Source organism: Blennius ocellaris (genome assembly GCF_963422515.1).
Source record: "Blennius ocellaris genome assembly, chromosome: 11".
In the NCBI taxonomy this organism is placed as follows: domain Eukaryota; kingdom Metazoa; phylum Chordata; class Actinopteri; order Blenniiformes; family Blenniidae; genus Blennius; species Blennius ocellaris.
This window is the reverse complement of record NC_137660.1, coordinates 22,957,680-22,983,069: the sequence shown is the minus strand read 5'-3', so window position 1 is coordinate 22,983,069 and position 25,390 is coordinate 22,957,680. Positions and strand designations below refer to the sequence as shown.

At 42.5% G+C, this 25,390-nt stretch overlaps 2 protein-coding genes across 2 annotated transcripts; both read left to right on the top strand.

Annotated features, from left to right (window-relative positions):
* Positions 1 to 294: 294 nt before the first annotated feature.
* On the top strand, positions 295 to 9,705 carry LOC308136796 (myosin heavy chain, fast skeletal muscle-like; the record flags this gene model as incomplete). The annotated part of the gene is made up of 38 exons (XM_080505276.1): positions 295 to 516; positions 591 to 734; positions 830 to 986; positions 1,083 to 1,110; positions 1,191 to 1,305; positions 1,390 to 1,482; positions 1,572 to 1,635; positions 1,719 to 1,817; positions 1,909 to 2,012; positions 2,114 to 2,252; positions 2,338 to 2,456; positions 2,575 to 2,724; positions 2,821 to 2,991; positions 3,081 to 3,381; positions 3,463 to 3,527; positions 3,621 to 3,708; positions 3,816 to 3,933; positions 4,019 to 4,142; positions 4,438 to 4,574; positions 4,660 to 4,915; positions 5,004 to 5,246; positions 5,333 to 5,509; positions 5,599 to 5,744; positions 5,850 to 5,940; positions 6,032 to 6,421; positions 6,534 to 6,660; positions 6,745 to 6,863; positions 6,950 to 7,146; positions 7,242 to 7,425; positions 7,520 to 7,685; positions 7,796 to 7,920; positions 8,018 to 8,326; positions 8,418 to 8,621; positions 8,726 to 8,851; positions 8,942 to 9,112; positions 9,187 to 9,291; positions 9,384 to 9,479; positions 9,568 to 9,705. The coding sequence occupies exons 1-38, from the start codon at positions 310 to 312 to the stop codon at positions 9,703 to 9,705; spliced, it is 5,793 nt and encodes a 1,930-aa protein (XP_080361402.1). The 5' UTR covers positions 295 to 309.
* A 4,966-nt stretch (positions 9,706 to 14,671) lies between these two features.
* LOC308136795 (myosin heavy chain, fast skeletal muscle-like) lies at positions 14,672 to 24,919 on the top strand. The gene is made up of 41 exons (XM_080505275.1): positions 14,672 to 14,720; positions 14,943 to 14,985; positions 15,229 to 15,450; positions 15,525 to 15,668; positions 15,764 to 15,920; positions 16,018 to 16,045; positions 16,123 to 16,237; positions 16,313 to 16,405; positions 16,493 to 16,556; positions 16,640 to 16,738; positions 16,830 to 16,933; positions 17,035 to 17,173; positions 17,260 to 17,378; positions 17,497 to 17,646; positions 17,743 to 17,913; positions 18,003 to 18,303; positions 18,385 to 18,449; positions 18,542 to 18,629; positions 18,737 to 18,854; positions 18,940 to 19,063; positions 19,350 to 19,486; positions 19,571 to 19,826; positions 19,915 to 20,157; positions 20,244 to 20,420; positions 20,510 to 20,655; positions 20,761 to 20,851; positions 20,954 to 21,343; positions 21,456 to 21,582; positions 21,667 to 21,785; positions 21,872 to 22,068; positions 22,206 to 22,389; positions 22,484 to 22,649; positions 22,760 to 22,884; positions 22,982 to 23,290; positions 23,382 to 23,585; positions 23,690 to 23,815; positions 23,906 to 24,076; positions 24,151 to 24,255; positions 24,348 to 24,443; positions 24,534 to 24,665; positions 24,817 to 24,919. The coding sequence occupies exons 3-41, from the start codon at positions 15,244 to 15,246 to the stop codon at positions 24,835 to 24,837; spliced, it is 5,808 nt and encodes a 1,935-aa protein (XP_080361401.1). The 5' UTR covers positions 14,672 to 14,720; positions 14,943 to 14,985; positions 15,229 to 15,243; the 3' UTR covers positions 24,838 to 24,919.
* The last annotated feature ends 471 nt before the right edge of the window (positions 24,920 to 25,390 follow it).

The following is a 25,390-nucleotide window of genomic DNA, read 5'->3' as shown; positions in this document are numbered from 1 at the left end:
GTTTTCAACAGGATTGTGGAAAACAACATTCTTTTCACTAAACGAAAGAACCAGGTATGTACCTTATCAATATTACTTTGTGAAAAACAAAAGTTACAACCAAAGACATGTTATTGGTATAGATATTCATGCTAGTTTGAAATGTCTTATCAAAACGTTCTATAATGCTAGACAGATATTATCGTGAACATCTGTAGTCCGTTTTGTGACACACCTCCTGTATTCCATGTTAATGCTGTGAACAAGACGTTTGGGTTGCCAAGACGCTTCTTAGTTGATTGCCTTGTCACACAGACATAAACCGCCACCATGAGTACGGACGCGGAGATGGCCCTTTATGGCAAGGCTGCCATTTACCTCCGTAAGCCTGAGAAGGAAAGAATTGAGGCTCAGAACAAGCCCTTCGATGCCAAGAGCGCCTGCTATGTGACTGATGTGAAGGAGCTGTATCTAAAGGGAACCATCATCAAGAAGGACGGTGGCAAAGTCACTGTCAAAGTCCTGGACACTCAGGAGGTTGGTATCATTTATCAGACCCAGGTATGGATAAAATGTGATCAGTTGTAATTGTGAGTGATGTCCTGTTGCAGGAGAGGACAGTCAAAGAAGATGACGTCTCCGCCATGAATCCTCCCAAGTACGACAAAATTGAGGACATGGCCATGATGACCCACCTCAACGAAGCCTCTGTGCTGTACAATCTCAAAGAGCGTTATGCAGCATGGATGATCTACGTAAGATCCCAGTTAAAGACAGTCCTTAAAACTTACTTGCACACAAGACATAAAGAACAGGCATTCACTTTTTTTCTCTGCGTGATTACTTTCAGACCTACTCGGGCTTGTTCTGTGCGACTGTGAACCCCTACAAGTGGCTCCCAGTGTACGACTCTGAGGTTGTAAATGCCTACAGAGGCAAGAAGCGTATGGAGGCTCCACCCCACATCTTCTCCGTCTCTGATAACGCTTATCAGTTCATGTTGACTGGTATGTTTTTATTTGACATCAAACAGAATTCAGCAACATAGAACGTAGATATTGCAGATGGGGAAAAAAATTATTATTTGTTCTTTATTTCAACAGATAGGGAGAACCAGTCTGTCTTGATCACGTAAGTATCGCACTTGTTGATTTTGTTCTGAGTGTTCCGTCATGGTCAGATTTGCACTAAAAGTCTGACTCTATACATAGTGGAGAATCAGGTGCTGGAAAGACTGTGAACACCAAGCGTGTCATCCAGTACTTCGCCACAATCTCAGTTGGTGGTGACAAGAAGAAGGGAGAGGGAATGGCCAACAAAATGAAGGTCTGTTGTCAAAAGCTTTCACTTTCTGAAATGTACCTCACGGAGAACAGTCATTCTGACATCTCTCATGAATCTGAATCATAGGGTTCCCTGGAGGACCAGATTATTGCTGCCAACCCTCTGCTGGAGGCTTATGGTAATGCCAAAACTGTGAGGAATGACAACTCTTCCCGTTTCGTAAGTATGAAGTGATTTCTTCCCTGAAGCGCTCATTGTATACGTTTCCAATATTGAGTAACATTTGATGTTTTCTTCAACCCAAATAGGGTAAATTCATCAGAATCCATTTTGGCACCACTGGCAAACTGGCTAGTGCTGATATTGAGACCTGTAAGTGAACATTTATTATTGTGAGGCCACATTAATGTCTATGAAAGTTGAGCAAGCTGTGATGTATTAACCTCATTTTGCAGATCTGCTGGAGAAGTCCAGAGTCACCTTCCAGCTTTCCGATGAGAGAGGCTACCACATCTTCTACCAGATGATGACCAACCACAAGCCCGAGCTGATCGGTGATGAGATTTATAAAGTTTTCATATCACTAATCAAAGATTTCAGATAAACTGATCAACTGACTAAAACAATCCCCTTTTTGACCTTTAGAGATGTCACTGATCACCACCAACCCCTATGACTTCCCCATGTGCAGCATGGGTCAGATCACTGTGGCTAGCATTGATGACAAAGTTGAGCTTGAGGCCACAGATGTGAGTAACATTCTTAATATTCACTTTATGTGTTAGATATGTTTTTGATGTTGCTATTGTCAAACTGCATTTTGGAAGGTAAATATATTACTTCTGAACAGAATGCCATTGACACCCTGGGCTTCACTAATGAGGAGAAAATGTACATCTACAAGATGACTGGTGCTGTGCTTCACCATGGCAACATGAAGTTCAAGCAGAAGCAGCGTGAGGAGCAGGCTGAGCCTGATGGCACAGAGGGTAAGTACTTGTGAAACATGTATGTTACAAAACCATGAAACAACAGTAACAAAGCTTTGAATCACAGTATATACTTTTTTTTCAGATGCTGACAAGGTTTCATACCTGCTGGGTCTGAACTCTGCTGATATGCTGAAGGCTTTGTGCTATCCCAGAGTGAAGGTCGGAAATGAGTTTGTCACCAAGGGACAGACAGTACCTCAGGTAAGTAGAACTTATCCCATTTCCTGCAAAGCAATGTGGTACAGATTTATTTAAAAATCATAAAAAACCAACGACTTGATTTGCATTGATAAACACTTATTTTCTTGTGAATCTTCAGGTGAATAACTCTGTGACTGCCCTGGCCAAGTCTATCTATGAGAAGATGTTCTTGTGGATGGTCATCCGTATCAACCAGATGTTGGACACTAAGCAGCAGAGGAACTACTTCATTGGTGTGCTGGATATTGCCGGCTTTGAGATCTTTGATGTAAGATTATTTTGCACGTCATGCAATACTTTTTATATCCTGTATATTATTCATTATTCTTTCGAGGGGTTATACTGGTGTGTTTTTTATTTTCAGTTCAACACCTTGGAGCAGCTGTGCATCAACTTCACCAATGAGAAACTGCAACAGTTCTTCAACCACCACATGTTCGTCCTGGAGCAAGAGGAGTATAAGAAGGAGGGAATCATCTGGGAGTTCATTGATTTCGGTATGGACTTGGCTGCCTGCATTGAGCTGATTGAGAAGGTAAACATGAATTTCCAATATTTATAGTGGATAATTGTTTTGGGGAAAAACACTACATTCACATTGTATCTTTTCCTTGATTTATCAAGCCCATGGGCATCTTCTCCATCCTTGAAGAGGAGTGCATGTTCCCCAAGGCCACTGATGTGTCCTTCAAGAACAAGCTGTATGACCAGCATCTTGGCAAGACAAAGGCATTTGAGAAGCCCAAGCCAGCAAAGGGCAAGGCTGAGGCTCACTTCTCTCTGGTCCACTATGCTGGAACCGTGGATTACAACATCTCTGGCTGGCTGGACAAGAACAAGGACCCACTGAACGAGTCCGTTATTCAGCTGTACCAGAAGTCCTCAGTGAAACTGCTGCCTGTCTTGTATCCCCCCGTTGTTGAGGGTATGTTCAACAATCGTATAACCCATTGCAAACATGATTATATATTCTCAAGTTTCAAACTCAATGCCTTCTTTTAAACAGAGGCTGGTAAGAAGGGTGGCAAGAAGAAGGGTGGCTCTATGCAGACTGTGTCTTCACAGTTCAGAGTAAGGTTTAATTAATATTTGTAAGTGTTAATCAATATTCAACTTGACATTTGTTACTTTTATTGATACAAAGTCATCACTTTGTACCCACAGGAGAACTTGGGCAAGCTGATGACCAACTTGAGAAGCACTCATCCTCACTTTGTGCGTTGCTTGATTCCCAACGAGTCCAAGACTCCAGGTACATAAGTGCCATACTCAGTTTATAAGCTCATGCTTATTAGAATTAGGGTTCAAACCTTGATGAAGTGTATGTACAATCATAAATGGTAAATGTTCACTCTGCAGGTCTGATGGAGAACTTCCTGGTCATCCACCAGCTCAGGTGTAATGGTGTGCTGGAGGGTATCAGAATCTGCAGAAAGGGTTTCCCAAGCAGAATCCTCTACGGTGACTTCAAACAGAGGTACTTGTGACAATATTTTGGAACACTCCTTTCAATTAAAACTCTAAAACGATGCTCATCCAGGATTTTAACTCTTTTCAAACAGATACAAGGTGCTGAATGCCAGTGTCATCCCTGAGGGTCAGTTCATTGATAACAAGAAGGCTGCTGAGAAGCTGCTGGGCTCCATTGATGTTGATCATGACGAGTACAGATTTGGACACACCAAGGTAATAATTTATAAAACCATGAAGAAATGTATAAAACTATTCCTGGCGCAATTCTGTGCACTTTGACGACATAGTTAAAGGCACAGAATTGCCTGTGCACAAAAACATTTCTTTCAACAGTACCAAGATATGCATAAGATACAAAAATACAAATTCCACATATTAATCCATGAAGAAGCTTCACTGATAGAAAGTTAAAAATGAAATATATGTATCATTGCTTGTTTATGGGTTTAATTTCTTAGTTCATGTTTTGTGCAGCAATTCAGAGATCTTTACACTTTATTTTGTTCAGGTGTTCTTCAAGGCTGGTCTGCTGGGTACCCTTGAGGAGATGAGAGATGAAAAACTTGCAGCCTTGGTCACCATGACTCAGGCTCTCTGCCGTGCATACCTCATGAGGAAGGAGTTTGTCAAGATGACAGAGAGGAGGTGAGTTAGAAACAACACATTGTGAATAGACATATGAAGAAGCCTGACGGGTAACTTGTTTCTAATATACACATCTTACCTACAGGGAGGCCATCTACACCATCCAGTACAATGTCCGCTCATTCATGAATGTCAAACACTGGCCATGGATGAAGGTGTACTACAAGATCAAGCCTCTGCTGAAGAGCGCTGAAACTGAGAAGGAGCTGCAGCAGATGAAAGAGAACTATGATAAGATGAAGACCGACTTGGCAACTGCCTTGGCGAAGAAGAAGGAGACTGAGGAGAAGATGGTGTCTCTTCTGCAGGAGAAGAATGATCTGCAGCTGCAAGTTGCATCTGTAAGAAGAAAACATGGCAAAATCTTTCTTTAATGCTGCTTCCACACAATGTTGAGTTGCTAATACCTTTTTTATCCCTGTGAAATAGGAAACAGAGAATCTGTCAGATGCTGAGGAGAGATGCGAGGGTCTGATCAAGAGCAAGATTCAGATGGAGGCCAAACTCAAGGAGACCACTGAGAGGCTGGAGGATGAAGAGGAAATCAATGCTGAGCTGACTGCCAAGAAGAGAAAGCTGGAAGATGAGTGCTCTGAGCTCAAGAAGGATATTGATGATCTGGAGCTCACCTTGGCCAAAGTGGAGAAGGAGAAACATGCCACTGAGAACAAGGTTTTTAAATTAGGATCTGTGCTGCAGAACAAATCAAATTTAAGAATAGTGCAGCCATGTAATAATATATTTTATTGCGAATACAGGTGAAGAACCTGACGGAGGAGATGGCCTCTCAGGATGAGAGCCTTGCCAAGCTGACCAAGGAGAAGAAAGCTCTTCAGGAGGCCCATCAGCAGACTCTTGATGACCTGCAGGCTGAGGAAGACAAAGTCAACACTCTGACCAAGGCTAAGACCAAGCTTGAACAGCAAGTTGATGATGTAAGTTGTTTCTTCTTAAAAAAATGAAACTCACCAAAAGTGACCAAAAGTGTTGGACGTGACGATAATAAACTTGCATCTATGCACAGCTTGAGGGCTCCCTGGAGCAAGAGAAGAAGCTCCGCATGGACCTTGAGAGAGCCAAGAGAAAGCTGGAGGGTGACCTCAAACTGGCTCAGGAATCCATCATGGATCTTGAGAATGACAAGCAGCAGTCTGATGAGAAGATCAAGAAGTAATTAAGCACATTTTTCTTATCTATTGAAAAAACATATATTGTGTTTACAGACACATTCCAAGCCATGATGACCTCTTACTATGCAATTGGTGATGTTTACAGGAAGGACTTCGAAATCAGCCAGCTTCTCAGCAAGATTGAGGATGAGCAGTCCATGGGTGCCCAGCTTCAGAAGAAGATCAAGGAGCTTCAGGTGACTGATGCAACATCAAAAATTAGTTTGTATGTGTATCGTAGTTTGCGACTTCATTTCTAATGACTGACCCTTCAACCACACCAAACAGGCCCGTATTGAGGAACTGGAGGAAGAGATTGAGGCTGAGCGTGCTGCTCGTGCCAAGGTTGAGAAGCAGAGGGCTGACCTGTCCAGGGAACTTGAGGAGATCAGCGAGAGGCTGGAGGAGGCCGGTGGTGCAACTGCTGCTCAGATTGAGATGAACAAGAAGCGTGAAGCCGAGTTCCAGAAGCTCCGTCGTGACCTGGAGGAGTCTACTCTGCAGCATGAATCCACCGCCGCTGCTCTTCGTAAGAAGCAGGCCGATAGCGTTGCTGAGCTGGGAGAGCAGATTGATAACCTGCAGCGCGTCAAGCAGAAGCTGGAGAAGGAGAAGAGCGAGTACAAGATGGAGATTGATGACCTCTCCAGCAACATGGAGGCCGTGGCCAAAGCAAAGGTACCTAAAGCATATAGTTTTACTTTAATTGCTGAATTTGAAAGTAAAAAATGGTCAATAACATAAATGGAATCACTGATCTTATTGATCTGTAATTGATTCTCCACACTAGGGAAATCTGGAAAAGATGTGCCGTACCCTTGAGGACCAACTTAGCGAACTGAAGGCCAAGAATGATGAGAACGTTCGTCAGTTGAATGACTTAGGTGGACAGAAGGCGCGCCTCCTGACAGAGAATGGTATGTATGAGACGCACAAGATGTTCAGTGAATGGCAGGCACAAATGAATATGAACTGATATTCTATCCCTATCTTCACAAAAGGTGAATTCAGCCGTCAGATGGAGGAGAAGGAGGCTCTGGTGTCTCAGCTGACCAGAGGCAAACAGGCCTTCACACAGCAAATTGAGGAGCTGAAGAGACAGATTGAGGAGGAGGTTAAGGTAAGAAACATTTAAGTACAATGTGCATGAGTATTTATTTTGAGGAAACATGATGTCTTGACACCTTTTTATGTGACTCACTTCAGGCCAAGAACGCTCTTGCCCACGGACTTCAGTCTGCCCGCCATGACTGCGACCTGCTGAGGGAACAGTTTGAGGAGGAACAGGAGGCCAAGGCTGAGCTGCAGCGCGGCATGTCCAAGGCCAACAGCGAGGTGGCTCAGTGGAGATCAAAATATGAAACTGATGCTATCCAGCGTACAGAAGAGCTTGAGGAGGCCAAGTGAGTGATGTTCAAACATTTAAATGACATTTGCACTTCTTTGACACTACCCATTTCACTCTGTATTCATTGTGTGATTAATTTGCATTTGAAAGGAAAAAGTTGGCTCAGCGTCTGCAGGATGCTGAGGAACAGATTGAGGCTGTGAACTCCAAGTGTGCTTCTCTTGAGAAGACCAAGCAGAGGCTCCAGAGTGAGGTGGAGGACCTCATGATTGATGTGGAGAGAGCCAACGGACTGGCTGCCAATCTGGACAAGAAACAGAGGAACTTCGACAAAGTAATGTCTTTCAGCTTCAACTCCCACCAGGATTTTAAATTACTTCTCTCTGTGTGGATGCATCACTCACCTGTGTGAATGGTTTCATATTTAGGTGCTGGCAGAGTGGAAGCAGAAGTTTGAGGAGGGCCAGGCTGAGCTTGAGGGAGCCCAGAAGGAGGCTCGTTCTCTTGGCACTGAGCTGTTCAAGATGAAGAACTCCTATGAGGAGGCCCTTGATCAGCTGGAGACCATGAAGCGTGAAAACAAGAACCTGCAGCGTGAGTTCCCAAAGACTTGGATTTTTTTGAGCGCCTGCATGCATTCATAAGAGTATTCGCATTGCATATGTTAAGATTTAATCGCCCTGACCACATAAATCTCTATGCAGAGGAGATCTCTGATCTGACTGAACAGATTGGTGAGACTGGTAAGAGCATCCATGAGCTGGAGAAGTCTAAGAAGCAGGTGGAGACTGAGAAGTCTGAGATCCAGACAGCTCTTGAGGAGGCTGAGGTACATTTTCTGTGTAGGATGACAATTTTGGAAAAAAATTCAAGGCACAAACTAATTTTCTAAAATAAGTATCTATGTATTTTGTGGAAACCTTTAGGGAAGCTTGGAGCATGAGGAGTCCAAGATCCTGCGTGTTCAGCTGGAACTCAACCAGATCAAGGGTGAGGTGGACAGGAAGCTGGCAGAGAAGGATGAAGAGATGGAGCAGATTAAGAGGAACAGCCAGCGGGTGATTGACTCCATGCAGAGCACTCTGGACTCTGAGGTCAGGAGCAGGAATGATGCCCTGAGAATCAAGAAGAAGATGGAGGGTGACCTGAATGAGATGGAGATTCAGCTGAGCCACGCCAACCGCCAGGCTGCTGAGTCCCAGAAACAGCTGAGGAACGTTCAGACACAGCTGAAGGTACTTTAAGTCATGGACCTGTTGAGACCAATATGGCAAGTACACCACCATTCCAGTATTTCTTTAATCTTTTTCCACGTTTGTTCTCCAGGATGCTCAGCTGCACCTTGATGATGCTGTCAGGGCCCAGGAAGACCTGAAGGAGCAGGCCGCCATGGTCGATCGCAGGAATGGTCTTATGCAGGCTGAGATTGAGGAACTCAGAGCTGCTCTGGAACAGACTGAGAGGAGCCGCAAGATTGCTGAGCAGGAGCTGGTTGATGCCAGCGAGCGTGTTGGACTTCTGCACTCTCAGGTGAGGATTTTCTCTGGATTTTAAAACGTCTTCCCAATGTGCATAATAACACATATAACTTTATAAAACACATTGTAACCTCACTCAATCATTCCATCTTTCAGAACACAAGTCTTATAAACACCAAGAAGAAGCTTGAGACAGACCTGGTTCAGGTCCAGAGTGAAGTGGATGACGCTGTCCAGGAAGCCAGGAATGCAGAGGAGAAGGCCAAGAAGGCCATCACTGATGTACAGCTTATTTCGTGTTGCTTAGCAATATGCTCCAAATAATACAGTCTTATTCTTGCTGTTTTAAACTGAATTCATGATGTCATCTAGGCTGCTATGATGGCGGAGGAGCTGAAGAAGGAGCAGGACACCAGCGCTCACCTGGAGAGGATGAAGAAGAACCTGGAGGTTGCAGTCAAGGACCTGCAGCACCGCCTGGATGAGGCTGAGAACCTGGCCATGAAGGGTGGCAAGAAGCAGCTCCAGAAACTTGAATCTAGGGTAGGTTGGGGACAAGATTTCTGGACCAGAAAATATACAAACAGATTTTCAATCATTTTTGCTTTTTGCTTCAGGTTCGTGAGCTGGAGACCGAGGTTGAGGCTGAGCAGAGACGAGGTGCTGACGCTGTCAAGGGTGTCCGCAAGTATGAGAGGAGAGTGAAGGAGCTCACCTATCAGGTACAGTAACACAAGCATTTAAAGTGCTAATCACTTTGTAATTAAAGTCATTATCAAGGCTTTTAATCATGCATGCATATGTTCTACTACAGACTGAGGAGGACAAGAAGAACGTCAGCAGACTGCAGGACCTGGTTGACAAGCTGCAGCTGAAGGTCAAGGCCTACAAGAGGCAGGCTGAGGAAGCGGTAAGAAAGTGTATTTATGTATTTATTCACCCACAAAACCTGCAGATTTTTGTGAAGACAAACATAAATTCTCTTTCTTGTATTTCAGGAGGAACAGGCCAATGTTCACCTGTCCAAGTGCAGGAAGGTCCAGCATGAGCTTGAGGAAGCTGAGGAGCGTGCCGACATCGCTGAGTCCCAGGTCAACAAGCTCAGAGCCAAGAGCCGTGACTCTGGCAAGGTATGAATATTCACAATATCTTGGAGCGTATGCATCAACTATATGCATATACATATATATGCATTTCTATTATATATATATATATATGAGCCATCCAACTAACTGTCTTGAGTCTTGAGGTGTATTCCAGCAAACTTACACAATTTCTATCTGTCTTTTACAGGGAAAAGACGCTGCTGAGTAAAGCATGCTCGGTGTTTCACTCTGTGGTGTCATAAAATATGATATTGCTAATGCTGAAAAAATAAAGATTATACTGCTGCTCTGTAAAAGCATTCTGTATTTCTTTCTTTCTTTCTTGGAGTGTAGTGAAAGATGTTATTTGCCTGATGCATTCAAACAAATGTCATCCAACATATACGGGAAATAATCACCCATTAAAATTTAAATAATCACAATAAAAATCTCCTGGAGTTTGATTGAACCTTTCACTGAATTATAGAAGTCAGATGGTGCATGTGATACTTTTATCCAATGATCATCCTCACATACAGACGGGCAATAACTAGGATTCTAAAAGCCTATTCATACTCCAGGAGAAGGATGAAGGAACTTCTGACACTAAGGTTGTGACTAAACAAATGACAAAATTTCTTATCTGTGTCTGTCAGAAAATATTTTGCCCACTTTGCACCCTTGTTCAGGTCAAAGTCTGCTCTGCTGTGTCGTCTGCTAATTGTTGTGTGATTGGTCAGATTTTTCTTGTTTACTTCTTCATTCCGCCGGCTCGCAAACCAAAATGGATGCCACCTCCATCGCCTTTACTTTTTCATTTGTGCATGTCTCAATACACAAATCTTCCTCCTCCTCAGCTTCAAACGTAGGTTTTTCTAACTACCTTGTCTTTCATCAGCTCACACACTTTTCACTCTGCCATTGACAAGGCAGTGTTCCATTAGAGTGTTTTTTTCCCCCTGCATGTAAATGCATTGCACCTGAAAATAGCATGCTTTATGAGTGGTGTCCTTTAACCTAAACTTCGCAACACTTTAATACAGGACAAAGCAGTGCATCTATTTACGCACTCCCATGTTCCATACACACACGTTCCAGCTAGCTAATGAGTGTATCAGTCACATTTCAATCATGTTCAGCATGTAGCCTCACTACTGTGTGAGCCCTGAAAGGCCTGAGTCGTGTGCTGCACCTGATTGGATAAATGCATCTTGGGGCTGTCTGCTCCTCCAGTTAAAACTAGAACAACATGGCAGTTTGGACACAAACTTTCTCTTTTATTAATAAAACTCTTCAGTGAACTGTATTTCCCAAAACGTTTGAGGTGAGAAATAAGCTGTGCAGTTGAAAATTTTAAATGTCATAAAGAAAAAGAAAAAGAAATTCCACTTCACACTATGGAAGTAGGGAGTAGCGGGCCACTCGTGAGAAAAATAATATAGGAGGCAAATATGTTTTTGTCATCATGCACTTTGAGAAAAATTTCAAAATACAATGAGGACCTTTTTTTTCCATCATGCACTTTGAAAAAAATGCCTCAATAGTTGCATGTCACTGCTTTCACAAAATGCCTTGCAGGCAGTTTGATGAACTGGTAAAACCATAACTCGGAAAAGGCTTTAGGCCACAGACAATGTAGTTATCAGTATTAGTGCTTTAAAGCTTAATAGCTCAGCATGGAGCGCTCTGTCACTCTCCTCACTGACTTTTCATGAAGGAGTATTAGGGGGTTCTCCTGCGCTTGAGCACTCACTGGAAAGTTGATCAGGCACTGAAGTAGTGATGATCGAGTTTGAACGAATCGTTCAAAACCTGCGAATCACTTTACTGAATGGTCATTCTTGCGACAGCCGTCCAGCTGTAGAGAGGAAAACATAAATGTCACTGTTGTACTGCTGCTACTGCTGTTGTCCAACTGTACAAATATATCACATTACTCACTTTTGTTGCCCTGTGGGAAAAGCAGCTGCACTGCTACAGCTAACAGCTACTAAAAGCAGCTATTAGTGATAGTCGCTGTGCTGCTCATGCTAGTATCTGCTCAGCACAGCAGCTACAGCCTCCTTAAAGTCACATGTCCTCTCTTAGGTGTTGTTCAGCATGCAAGTCAGACTCAGCTTGTCTCAGTGATTCAGCTCGGATGCCCAACTCAGCTCAAAACTCGAAAGAGTTGTTCACTTCCTCTGAATCGTTCAGCACTTATGTAGTGAGCTAAGCTGCTCCGTTCACCTCGTGAGCAGTGAGCCCTCCTCCCCTCCCTCACCTGAAAGTGCAGCGGCGCTGCGCTCAGAAAGCTTCTGAGTGATGGTGGAGAAACAAATATATCGTTTGTTTCGCAAAGATTGTAGGAATAAATACATGAATAATACATTAATAAATACACAATAAATAGTGTAAAAATACGACTGTAGCGTGTATTGTGTTACATTTAATATTGTACCCTATAATTAGTTCTGCCCTATGAACATCACGTTATTTATTGATACTAGTAAAAAAGAAAATCAGGACATTGGAGAAAAAAAAACAACTATAAAATCATATGTATATATGAATATATAGTGTATATCTGCCATTCTGGATGCCAGGTATTTACTCAGTTTAATAATTTATTAAATTTATTTTCCAGTTCATATAAACCTCAGAAACAACACGCATAATCTGGAATAAAGAGACCAGTGCCACTAAATATTAGTGTGTACTTATTGTTTATTTTCCTCAGAAGTGTTTCAGCATTTTACTATCAATACATGATGCTCCCCGTAGTTCGTGTCGCAGTTCAGCTGAGCCTCCAGGTCCTGGAGTGGGTGGAAATGGTGCGCATCTGCAACTGAATCAAATGACTCAAATTACCCAAATGACTCAGACAACCAGTTCACTTGGATGAACGACTCAAAAACCCTCGAGTCATTTCAAGGAGTTGGGTTTCGCATCACTATACTGAAGGCAATAAAAAAACATATAAAAAATAAAATGAGAGAATAAACGAAATTGTGTTTCTTAGATTAACGTGGTACTGTCCAGGAATCAAACACATTTGTAAGTCCAGAATTCTACCACTTGATCACCACAGTAGCAGTCAAAAAAGCAACTTTTACAAGAGTATAATGGATTATTAGAAAACAAGCAAAACATTTATAAAAGTAGATGTTCAGTCACAGTGAGCAACCCTATATAGTCAGAATTATGGGATTTGGGAACCAACAGCCAAATCATTAGGGATGGACAAGAGATGTTTCCACTTTGTGTTTTGATTTTTTTTTTTCAAAGTGCACAATGTAAAAAACAGAGAAAATAAATCTAAACATTGTATGATGACTTTTTATCCGAAGTGCATGATAAAAAAAAAAAGTGAAAAATATCTCAGTTATATTTCAACAGTTGTTTAGATAAAAATAAATGAATAAAACTTTTGACATTGTATTTCAGTTCTTTTTTCTTGAAGTGCAAGATGAATTTTTTTTTTTACCTCTTATGATTTTTATTTTCTGGAGTGGTCCTGATACTCCATTTCACACCCTCTCGCTGTATCATAGAAACAATGCGAGAAGCGTTCCTTCGTTGAGAGGGTGTGGCCTCCGAGTTTGCACAGCTTCCTCTCGGAGTAGTAAATGTCCTGACAAAAACAAAATGATCTCATCTGCTGGCCGACGTCAGTAGGCAAACTTAGCTTTTCTTCCTTTTGGACAATTAATAGGCCTTAGGAGTTAAAAAAGTGTTTAGAATACACTCATTTAAAAAGATTTGTAAACCAATAACATGGAGGATACAGCTTTTGAAGTGCCCTAAAAGATAAAACAAACAATCCTGAACATATGATGAAGCTTATGGGTGTGTCACCAATCACCAATAAGCAATATAATTTCCTTATCAGATTAGTCGATAAGCAGCTTTGTATGAGGTGAAGTTCAGTAAATGTATCTTTACACAAGCTTCGATAACCATCCAATAAATCCTGTAACAAAACAAAAAGATCAATCTAAGGAGATGAAACCAGCCGTATTGCAAGCATTGCAAAGCAGCCTTAATGTTTGCCTCAAGCTCTTTTATCTGTTTGACTGGTGTAAGAACAACCAATCAAGCACAAGTCTTGTACACTCCTTCTCTGGCATGAACACTTCACCCTAACCCTATAAAGTTTCTCAAATGACCTGAGCTTGAATGCTGTGTACGGCTTATGTGCCTCGTTCCACTCCAAGTTAGCCAGAGTGTGCTTCACTGTGCAAATTAAAATATAACTCACCCCATGATGTAGGTGTAGCTCTTCTCTCAGAGCTTAAACAGTGTCCCTGGGAAAAAGTGATGTTCAAAAGACAAGAACACATATCCACGATGTTCCTCACGGTACTGAACAACTCATATCTATAATTTACATCGGCACACCCAGGGTATTATGTTCCTCCAGTGTTATCCTAATCATTCTGTTGAAATTCTATTTATGTTCACAGCACACTCATCATATCAGTCCATTTCATTTACAACATATAGCACAACAAAGACCAGCACACTAGTCGAGTTTTTCACCAGAAATATTTCATTCAAACTGTGTTTTAGGGTATATATGAATGAATATGCTTATCAGCTGTGTGAAAACTTCTCTATAATATCTAAAAGAGTTGTATTTCCATGGTCACTTTGGCCTAATTTCACAGCAAACTTTAAAGAACTCCAAAATACAACCACGAAGATATAAATACATCACGAGGCACCATCACATGCATAGGATTCATTTTAAAGGTGTTTATGTTCTAAGATGTGAGTGACAATGCCACAAACTCCTGCTACTGATTTAATCTTATTCATATGTGTTTTTATTTAAGAGATCAAAACTCTAACTCTATACATGCTTAATTCATTGTACAACACTGGAAACTACTACAGACAGGGATTACCATGAATGTAGCGCATGAAAAGCATTTCAAATGCTACAAGACTCAGCTGCAATCCTCACCATATTTGGCATGTCAGCCTGCTTTAGACATTGCTTGCTCGGCAGGATAGATCAGATATAAAGGGATTCGGGAGATGCATCAGTGTGTGGTGGAAGACCAGTGAAGTTCCTGCTTGTGGTGAGCCTTTACATCATTACTTTTCATGCTGTATAGACATAGTCCTCATTTGTAAAAGAGCTAATAAAGATGTTGATAGAAGATTAATTCATTAGAAAGGCACTGTGAGGTGGTATTTACCGTCAACTAAAATGTCTATATTCTTTGCAATTTGAACTGATGAAATAATTCATTGGTTAAAAATCAGTCAACAAACTAAGTGTTCACTCCTGTTTTCAACAGGGTTGTGGAAAACAACATTCTTTTCACTAAACGAACGAACCAGGTATGTACTTTGTCAATGTTACTTTGTGAAAGACAAGAAAAGTTACAACCAAAGAAATGTCATCAGTGAAGACATTCATGCTTGTTTGAAATGTCTTAACAAAACTTTCTACAATGTTAGACAGATATTATCGTGAACATCTGTAGTCCGTTTTGTGACACACCTCCTGTATACCATATTAATGCCGTGAACAAGACGTTTGGGTTGCCAAGACACTTCTTAGTTGATTGCCTTGTCACACAGACATAAACCGCCACCATGAGTACGGACGCGGAGATGGCCCTTTATGGCAAGGCTTCCATTTACCTCCGTAAGCCTGAGAAGGAAAGAATTGAGGCTCAGAACAGGCCCTTCGATGCCAAGAGCGCCTGCTATGTGGCTGATGCGAAGGAGCTGTACCTGAAGGGAACCATCATCAAGAAGGACGGTGGCAAAGTCACTGTCAAAGTCCTGGACACTCAGGAGGTTGGTATCATTTATCAGACTCAGGTATGGATAAAATGTGATCAGTTGTAATTGTGAGTGATGTCCTGTTGCAGGAGAGGACAGTCAAAGAAGATGACGTCTCCGCCATGAATCCTCCCAAGTTTGACAAAATTGAGGACATGGCCATGATGACCCACCTCAACGAAGCCTCTGTGCTGTACAATCTCAAAGAGCGTTATGCAGCATGGATGATCTACGTAAGATCCCAGTTAAAGACAGTCCTTAAAACTTACTTGCACACAAGACATAAAGAACAGGCATTCACTTTTTTTCTCTGCGTGATTACTTTCAGACCTACTCTGGCTTGTTCTGTGCGACTGTGAACCCCTACAAGTGGCTCCCAGTGTACGACTCTGAGGTTGTAAATGCCTACAGAGGCAAGAAGCGTATGGAGGCTCCACCCCACATCTTCTCCGTCTCTGATAACGCTTATCAGTTCATGTTGACTGGTGTGTTTTTTTTCACATCACAAAGAATTCATAAATATAGAATGTAGATATTGCAGATGGGAAAAAAACATGAATGATTTATTCTTTATTTTAACAGATAGGGAGAACCAGTCTGTCTTGATCACGTAAGTATGACACTTGATTTTCTTCTGAGTTTTTCGTCATGTTCAGACTTGTATTAAAAGTCTGACTCTATACTTAGTGGAGAATCTGGTGCCGGAAAGACTGTGAACACCAAGCGTGTCATCCAGTACTTCGCCACAATCTCAGTTGGTGGTGACAAGAAGAAGCAAGACGCAGCTTCTGGAAAGATACAGGTCTGTTGCCAAAAGCTTTTGAAATGTACCTCAAGGAGAAAAGTCTTTCTGACATGTCATGAATCTGAATTATAGGGTTCTCTGGAGGACCAGATTATTGCTGCCAACCCTCTGCTGGAGGCTTATGGTAATGCCAAAACTGTGAGGAATGACAACTCTTCCCGTTTCGTAAGTATGAAGTGATTTCTTCCCTGAAGCGCTCATTGTATACGTTTCCAATATGGAGTAACTTAACATTTTCTTCAACCCAAATAGGGTAAATTCATCAGAATCCATTTTGGCACCACTGGCAAACTGGCTAGTGCTGATATTGAGACCTGTAAGTGAACATTTATTATTGTGAGGCCACATTAATGTCTATGAAACTTGAGCTTGCGGTGACATATTAACCTCATTTTGCAGATCTGCTGGAGAAGTCCAGAGTCACCTTCCAGCTGCCCGATGAGAGAGGCTACCACATCTTCTACCAGATGATGACCAACCACAAGCCTGAGCTGATCGGTGATGAGATTTTTATTGTTTTCATATCATGGATCAAAAATGTCACACAAATTGATCAACTGACTAAAAACTTCCCCATTTTGACTTTCAGAGATGTCACTGATCACCACCAACCCCTATGACTTCCCCATGTGCAGCATGGGTCAGATCACTGTGGCCAGCATTGATGACAAAGTTGAGCTTGAGGCCACAGATGTGAGTAACATTCTTAATATTCACTTTATGTGTTAGATATGTTTTTGATGTTGCTATTGTCAAACTGCATTTTGGAAGGTAAATATATTACTTCTGAACAGAATGCCATTGACATCCTGGGCTTCAATAATGAGGAGAAAATGCACATCTACAAGATGACTGGTGCTGTGCTTCACCATGGCAACATGAAGTTTAAGCAGAAGCAGCGTGAGGAGCAGGCTGAGCCTGATGGCACAGAGGGTAAGTACTTGTGAAATATGTATGTTACAAAACCATGAAACAACAGTAACAAAGCTTTGAATCACAGTATATACTTTTTTTTTCAGATGCTGACAAGGTTTCATACCTGCTGGGTCTGAACTCGGCTGATATGCTGAAGGCTTTGTGCTATCCCAGAGTGAAGGTCGGAAATGAGTTTGTCACCAAGGGACAGACAGTACCTCAGGTAAGCTGAACTAATCCCATTTCCAGCAAAGCAATGTGGTACAGATTTATTTAAAAATCATAAAAAACCAACGACTTGATTTGCATTGATAAACACTAATTTTCTTGTGAATCTTCAGGTGAATAACTCTGTGACTGCCCTGGCCAAGTCTATCTATGAGAAGATGTTCTTGTGGATGGTCATCCGTATCAACCAGATGTTGGACACCAAGCAGCAGAGGAACTACTTCATTGGTGTGCTGGATATCGCCGGCTTTGAGATCTTTGATGTAAGATTATTTCGCAAATCATGAAATAGTTTTTATATATAGTATATTTTCCATTATTCCTTCAAGAGATTATACTGGTGTGTTGTTAATTTTCAGTTCAACACCTTGGAGCAGCTGTGCATCAACTTCACCAATGAGAAACTGCAACAGTTCTTCAACCACCACATGTTCGTCCTGGAGCAAGAGGAGTACAAGAAGGAGGGTATTATCTGGGAGTTCATTGACTTCGGTATGGACCTGGCTGCCTGCATTGAGCTGATTGAGAAGGTAAACATGAATTTCCAATATTTATAGTGGATAATTGTTTTGGGGAAAAACACTACATTCACATTGTATCTTTTCCTTGATTTATCAAGCCCATGGGCATCTTCTCCATCCTTGAAGAGGAGTGCATGTTCCCCAAGGCCACTGATGTGTCCTTCAAGAACAAGCTGTATGACCAGCATCTTGGCAAGACAAAGGCATTTGAGAAACCAAAGCCAGCAAAGGGCAAGGCTGAGGCTCACTTCGCTCTGGTCCACTATGCTGGAACCGTGGATTACAACGTCTCTGGCTGGCTGGACAAGAACAAGGACCCACTGAACGATTCTGTTATTCAGCTGTACCAGAAGTCCTCAGTGAAACTGCTGCCTGTCTTGTATCCCCCCGTTGTTGAGGGTATGTTCAACCATCGTATAACCCACTGCAAACATGATTATATATTCTCGTGTTTCAAACTCAATGCCTTCTTTTAAACAGAGGCTGGTAAGAAGGGTGGCAAGAAGAAGGGTGGCTCTATGCAGACTGTGTCTTCACAGTTCAGAGTAAGGTTTAATTAATACTTGAAGTGTTAATCAATATTCAACTTGACATTTGTTACTTTTATTGATACAAAGTCATCACTTTATACACACAGGAGAACTTGGGCAAGCTGATGACCAACTTGAGAAGCACTCATCCTCACTTTGTGCGTTGCTTGATTCCCAACGAGTCCAAGACTCCAGGTACATAATTGCCATACTCAGTTTATAAGCTCATGCTTATTAGAATTAGGATTCAAACCTTGACGAAGTGTATGTACAATCATAAATGGTAAATATTCACTCTGCAGGTCTGATGGAGAACTTCCTGGTCATCCACCAGCTCAGGTGTAATGGTGTGCTGGAGGGTATCAGAATCTGCAGAAAGGGTTTCCCAAGCAGAATCCTCTACGGTGACTTCAAACAGAGGTACCAGTTACAGTATTTTGGAACACTCCTTTCAATTAAAACTCTAAAACGATGCTCATCCAGGACTTTAACTCTTTTCAAACAGATACAAGGTGCTCAATGCCAGTGTCATCCCTGAGGGTCAGTTCATTGATAACAAGAAAGCTGCTGAGAAGCTGCTGGGCTCCATTGATGTTGATCATGACCAGTACAGATTTGGACACACCAAGGTAATAGCTTTTAGTGTATGCATAGTTTTTTCCACTCAAACATTTTTGAAACTGTTCCTAGTGCACTTCTGTAGACACCTCCCTCCAAGAACAACCATTTTCAACAGTACAAAGATAAGAACAAAATGCAGAAATAATAAGTTGACATATTTGTCCACGAAGGAGTTTTGTTGATGGAAAGTTAGAAAAAAAATGTATGTATATTCTGCTTATCCTTGCTGGTTCATAGCTTAGTTTGATGTTTTGTACAGACATTCAGAGATCGTTACACTTTTTGTTTGTTTAGGTGTTCTTCAAAGCTGGTCTGCTGGGTACCCTTGAGGAGATGAGAGATGAAAAACTTGCAGCCTTGGTCACCATGACTCAGGCTCTCTGCCGTGGATACGTCATGAGGAAGGAGTTTGTCAAGATGATGGAGAGGAGGTGAGTTAGAACAACACATTGTAAATACAGATATCAAGAACCCTGATGGGTAAGTTGTCTCTAATATATACATCTTTAATACAGGGAGGCCATCTACACCATCCAGTACAATGTCCGCTCATTCATGAATGTCAAACACTGGCCATGGATGAAGGTGTACTACAAGATCAAGCCTCTGCTGAAGAGTGCTGAAACTGAGAAGGAGCTGCAGCAGATGAAAGAGAACTATGATAAGATGAAGACCGACTTGGCAACTGCCTTGGCCAAGAAGAAGGAGACTGAGGAGAAGATGGTGTCTCTTCTGCAGGAGAAGAATGATCTGCAGCTGCAAGTTGCATCTGTAAGAAGAAAACATGGCAACATCTTTCTTTAATGCTGCCTCCACAAAATGTTGAGTTGCTAATACCTTTTTTATCCCTGTGAAATAGGAAACAGAGAATCTGTCAGATGCTGAGGAGAGATGCGAGGGTCTGATCAAGAGCAAGATTCAGATGGAGGCCAAACTCAAGGAGACCACTGAGAGGCTGGAGGATGAAGAGGAAATCAATGCTGAGCTGACTGCCAAGAAGAGAAAGCTGGAAGATGAGTGCTCTGAGCTCAAGAAGGATATTGATGATCTGGAGCTCACCTTGGCCAAAGTGGAGAAGGAGAAACATGCCACTGAGAACAAGGTTTTTAAATTAGGATCTGTTCTGCAGAACAAATCAAATTTAAGAATAGTGCAGCCATGTAATAATATATTTTATTGCGAATACAGGTGAAGAACCTGACGGAGGAGATGGCCTCTCAGGATGAGAGCCTTGCCAAGCTGACCAAGGAGAAGAAAGCTCTTCAGGAGGCCCATCAGCAGACTCTTGATGACCTGCAGGCTGAGGAGGACAAAGTCAACACTCTGACCAAGGCTAAGACCAAGCTTGAACAGCAAGTTGATGATGTAAGTTGTTTCTTCTTAAAAAAATGAAACTCACCAAAAGTGACCAAAAGTGTTGGACGTGACGATAATAAACTTGCATCTATGCACAGCTTGAGGGCTCCCTGGAGCAAGAGAAGAAGCTCCGCATGGACCTTGAGAGAGCCAAGAGAAAGCTGGAGGGTGACCTCAAACTGGCTCAGGAATCCATCATGGATCTTGAGAATGACAAGCAGCAGTCTGATGAGAAGATCAAGAAGTAATTAAGCACATTTTTCTTATCTATTGAAAAAACATATATTGTGTTTACAGACACATTCCAAGCCATGATGACCTCTTACTATGCAATTGGTGATGTTTACAGGAAGGACTTCGAAATCAGCCAGCTTCTCAGCAAGATTGAGGATGAGCAGTCCATGGGTGCCCAGCTTCAGAAGAAGATCAAGGAGCTTCAGGTAACTGATGCAACATCAAACATTAGTTTGTGGGCTGTAACAGCTTGTATTGTTGTTTGTGGCTAAATTCTTAATGACTGACCCTTCAACCGCACCAAATAGGCCCGTATTGAGGAACTGGAGGAAGAGATCGAGGCTGAGCGTGCTGCTCGTGCCAAGGTTGAGAAGCAGAGGGCTGACCTGTCCAGGGAACTTGAGGAGATCAGTGAGAGGCTGGAGGAGGCCGGTGGTGCCACTGCTGCTCAGATTGAGATGAATAAGAAGCGTGAAGCCGAGTTCCAGAAGCTCCGTCGTGACCTGGAGGAGTCTACTCTGCAGCATGAATCCACCGCCGCTGCTCTTCGTAAGAAGCAGGCCGATAGCGTTGCTGAGCTGGGAGAGCAGATTGATAACCTGCAGCGCGTCAAGCAGAAGCTGGAGAAGGAGAAGAGCGAGTACAAGATGGAGATTGATGACCTCTCCAGCAACATGGAGGCCGTGGCCAAAGCAAAGGTACCTAAAGCATATAGTTTTTCTTTAATTGCTGAATTTGAAATTTAAAAATGGTCAATAACATAAATGGAATCACTGATCTTATTGATCTGTAATTGATTCTCCACACTAGGGAAATCTGGAAAAGATGTGCCGTACCCTTGAGGACCAACTTAGCGAATTGAAGGCCAAGAATGATGAGAACGTTCGTCAGTTGAATGACTTAGGTGGACAGAAGGCGCGTCTCCTGACAGAGAATGGTATGTATGAGACGCACAAGATGTTCAGTGAATGGCAGGCACAAATGAATATGAACTGATATTCTATCCCTATCTTCACAAAAGGTGAATTCAGCCGCCAGATGGAGGAGAAGGAGGCTCTGGTGTCTCAGCTGACCAGAGGCAAACAGGCCTTCACACAGCAAATTGAGGAGCTGAAGAGACAGATTGAGGAGGAGGTTAAGGTAAGAAACATTTAAGTACAATGTGCATGAGTATTTATTTTGAGGAAACATGATGTCTTGACACCTTTTTATGTGACTCACTTCAGGCCAAGAATGCCCTTGCCCACGGACTTCAGTCTGCCCGCCATGACTGCGACCTGCTGAGGGAACAGTTTGAGGAGGAACAGGAGGCCAAGGCTGAGCTGCAGCGCGGCATGTCCAAGGCCAACAGCGAGGTGGCTCAGTGGAGATCAAAATATGAAACTGATGCTATCCAGCGTACAGAAGAGCTTGAGGAGGCCAAGTGAGTGATGTTCAAACAAATTAATGACATTTTCACTTCCTTTGAAGCAACTCATTTCACTGTTCTCAACAATCTTTCATTGCAGCAAGTGTATATACTCCTTAGTATTGACTGTGTGATTAATTTGTATTTGAAAGGAAAAAGTTGGCTCAGCGTCTGCAGGATGCTGAGGAACAGATTGAGGCTGTGAACTCCAAGTGTGCTTCTCTTGAGAAGACCAAGCAGAGGCTCCAGAGTGAGGTGGAGGACCTCATGATTGATGTGGAGAGAGCCAACGGACTGGCTGCCAATCTGGACAAGAAACAGAGGAACTTCGACAAAGTAATGTCTTTCAGCTTCAACTCCCACCAGGGTTTTAAATTACTTCTCTCTGTGTGGATGCATCACTCACCTGTGTGAACGGTTTCATATTTAGGTGCTGGCAGAGTGGAAGCAGAAGTTTGAGGAGGGCCAGGCTGAGCTTGAGGGAGCCCAGAAGGAGGCTCGTTCTCTTGGCACTGAGCTGTTCAAGATGAAGAACTCCTATGAGGAGGCCCTTGATCAGCTGGAGACCATAAAGCGTGAAAACAAGAATCTGCAGCGTGAGTTCCCAAAAGTCTTGGTTTTATTGAATGCCTGTATGTATTCATCAGAGTATTCGCATTGCATATGTTAAGATTTAATCGCCCTGACCACATAAATCTCTATGCAGAGGAGATCTCTGATCTGACTGAACAGATTGGTGAGACTGGTAAGAGCATCCATGAGCTGGAGAAGTCTAAGAAGCAGGTGGAGACTGAGAAGTCTGAGATCCAGACAGCTCTTGAGGAGGCTGAGGTACATTTTGTTTTTGGAGGATGCTTTTGGAAATTGGAAAATTCACGTCACAAACTAATCTAAAATAAGTATCTATTTATTTTTTGGATAACATTAGGGAAGCTTGGAGCATGAGGAGTCCAAGATCCTGCGTGTTCAGCTGGAACTCAACCAGATCAAGGGTGAGGTGGACAGGAAGCTGGCCGAGAAGGATGAAGAGATGGAGCAGATTAAGAGGAACAGCCAGCGGGTGATTGACTCCATGCAGAGCACTCTGGACTCTGAGGTCAGGAGCAGGAATGATGCCCTGAGGATCAAGAAGAAGATGGAGGGTGACCTGAATGAGATGGAGATTCAGCTGAGCCACGCCAACCGCCAGGCTGCTGAGTCCCAGAAACAGCTGAGGAACGTTCAGACACAGCTGAAGGTACTTTAAGTCATGGACCTGTTGAGACCAATATGGCAAGTACACGACCATTCCAGTATTTCTTTAATCTTTTTCCACGTTTGTTCTCCAGGATGCTCAGCTGCACCTTGATGATGCTGTCAGGGCCCAGGAAGACCTGAAGGAGCAGGCCGCCATGGTCGATCGCAGGAATGGTCTTATGCAGGCTGAGATTGAGGAACTCAGAGCTGCTCTGGAACAGACTGAGAGGAGCCGCAAGATTGCTGAGCAGGAGCTGGTTGATGCCAGCGAGCGTGTTGGACTTCTGCACTCTCAGGTGAGGATTTTCTCTGGATTTTAAAACGTCTTCCCAATGTGCATAATAACACATATAACTTTATAAAACACATTGTAACCTCACTCAATCATTCCATCTTTCAGAACACAAGTCTTATAAACACCAAGAAGAAGCTCGAGTCAGACCTGGTTCAGGTCCAGGGTGAAGTCGATGACGCTGTCCAGGAAGCCAGGAATGCAGAGGAGAAGGCCAAGAAGGCCATCACTGATGTACAGCTTATTTCCTCTTGCTTAGCAATATGCTCTGAATAATACAGTGTTATTCTTGCTGTTTTAAACTGAATTCATGATGTCATCTAGGCTGCTATGATGGCGGAGGAGCTGAAGAAGGAGCAGGACACCAGCGCTCACCTGGAGAGGATGAAGAAGAACCTGGAGGTTGCAGTCAAGGACCTGCAGCACCGCCTGGATGAGGCTGAGAACCTGGCCATGAAGGGTGGCAAGAAGCAGCTCCAGAAACTTGAATCTAGGGTAGGTTAGGCACATGATTTCCATATCAGAAAATATACAAATGGATTTTCAATCATTTTCAATTTTTGCTTCAGGTTCGTGAGCTGGAGACCGAGGTTGAGGCTGAGCAGAGACGAGGTACTGATGCTGTCAAGGGTGTCCGCAAGTATGAGAGGAGAGTGAAGGAGCTCACCTATCAGGTACAGTAACACAAGCATTCAAAGTGCTAATCACTTTGTAATTAAAGTCATTATCAAGGCCTTTTACCATGCATTCATGTGTTCTACTACAGACTGAGGAGGACAAGAAGAACGTCAGCAGACTGCAGGACCTGGTTGACAAGCTGCAGCTGAAGGTCAAGGCCTACAAGAGGCAGGCTGAGGAAGCGGTAAGAAAGTGCATTTATGTATTTATTAATCTACAAAGCCTGCAGCTTATTGTGAATGCTCAAACACAAATTATATTTTTCGTATTTCAGGAGGAACAGTCCAATGCTCACCTGTCCAAGTGCAGGAAGGTCCAGCATGAGCTTGAGGAAGCCGAGGAGCGTGCTGATATCGCTGAGTCCCAGGTCAACAAGCTCAGAGCCAAGAGCCGTGACTCTGGCAAGGTATGAATATTCACAATATCTTGGAGCATATGCATAAATATTTGTTTTTCCTTTTTGTGAATCGTGAAATTGATAAATCCAAACTAACTACCTTGAAACATGTAGAAATTATTTCAGCAAACTTACACAGAATTTTATCTGTCTTTTACAGGGCAAGGACGCTGCTGAGTAAAGCACATTCAGTGTTTCACTCTGTTGTATCATACAATATGATATTTCTTATGCTGAAACAATAAATATTATGCTGCTGTTTATCCTTCTGTATTTCTTTCTTTCTTCGAGTGTCATAAAAATTATTTACAGTGCATCCGGAAAGTATTCACAGCGCTTTACTTTATCATATTTTGTCATGTTACTGTTATTACAAAATGGATTCACTTCATTATTTAAATAATTCTACATGCAACATCCCATAATGACAATGTGAAATAAGTTCTTTTGGGGATTTTCCCAAATTTAATAAAAAAAAAAAAACAACAACTCCGAAATCACATGCACATTCACATCATTTGCCATGAAGCTCAAAATTGAGTTCAGGTGCATCTTGTTTCCACTAGTCATCCTTGAGATGTTTCTGCACCTTACACCTGTGGTAAATTCAGTTGGCCATGATTGGGAAAGGCACACACCTGTCTATATACGGTCCCACAGTTGACTCAGTATGTCAGAGGACAAATCAAGCATTAAGTCAAAGGAATTGTCTGTAGACCTGCAAGAAAGGATTG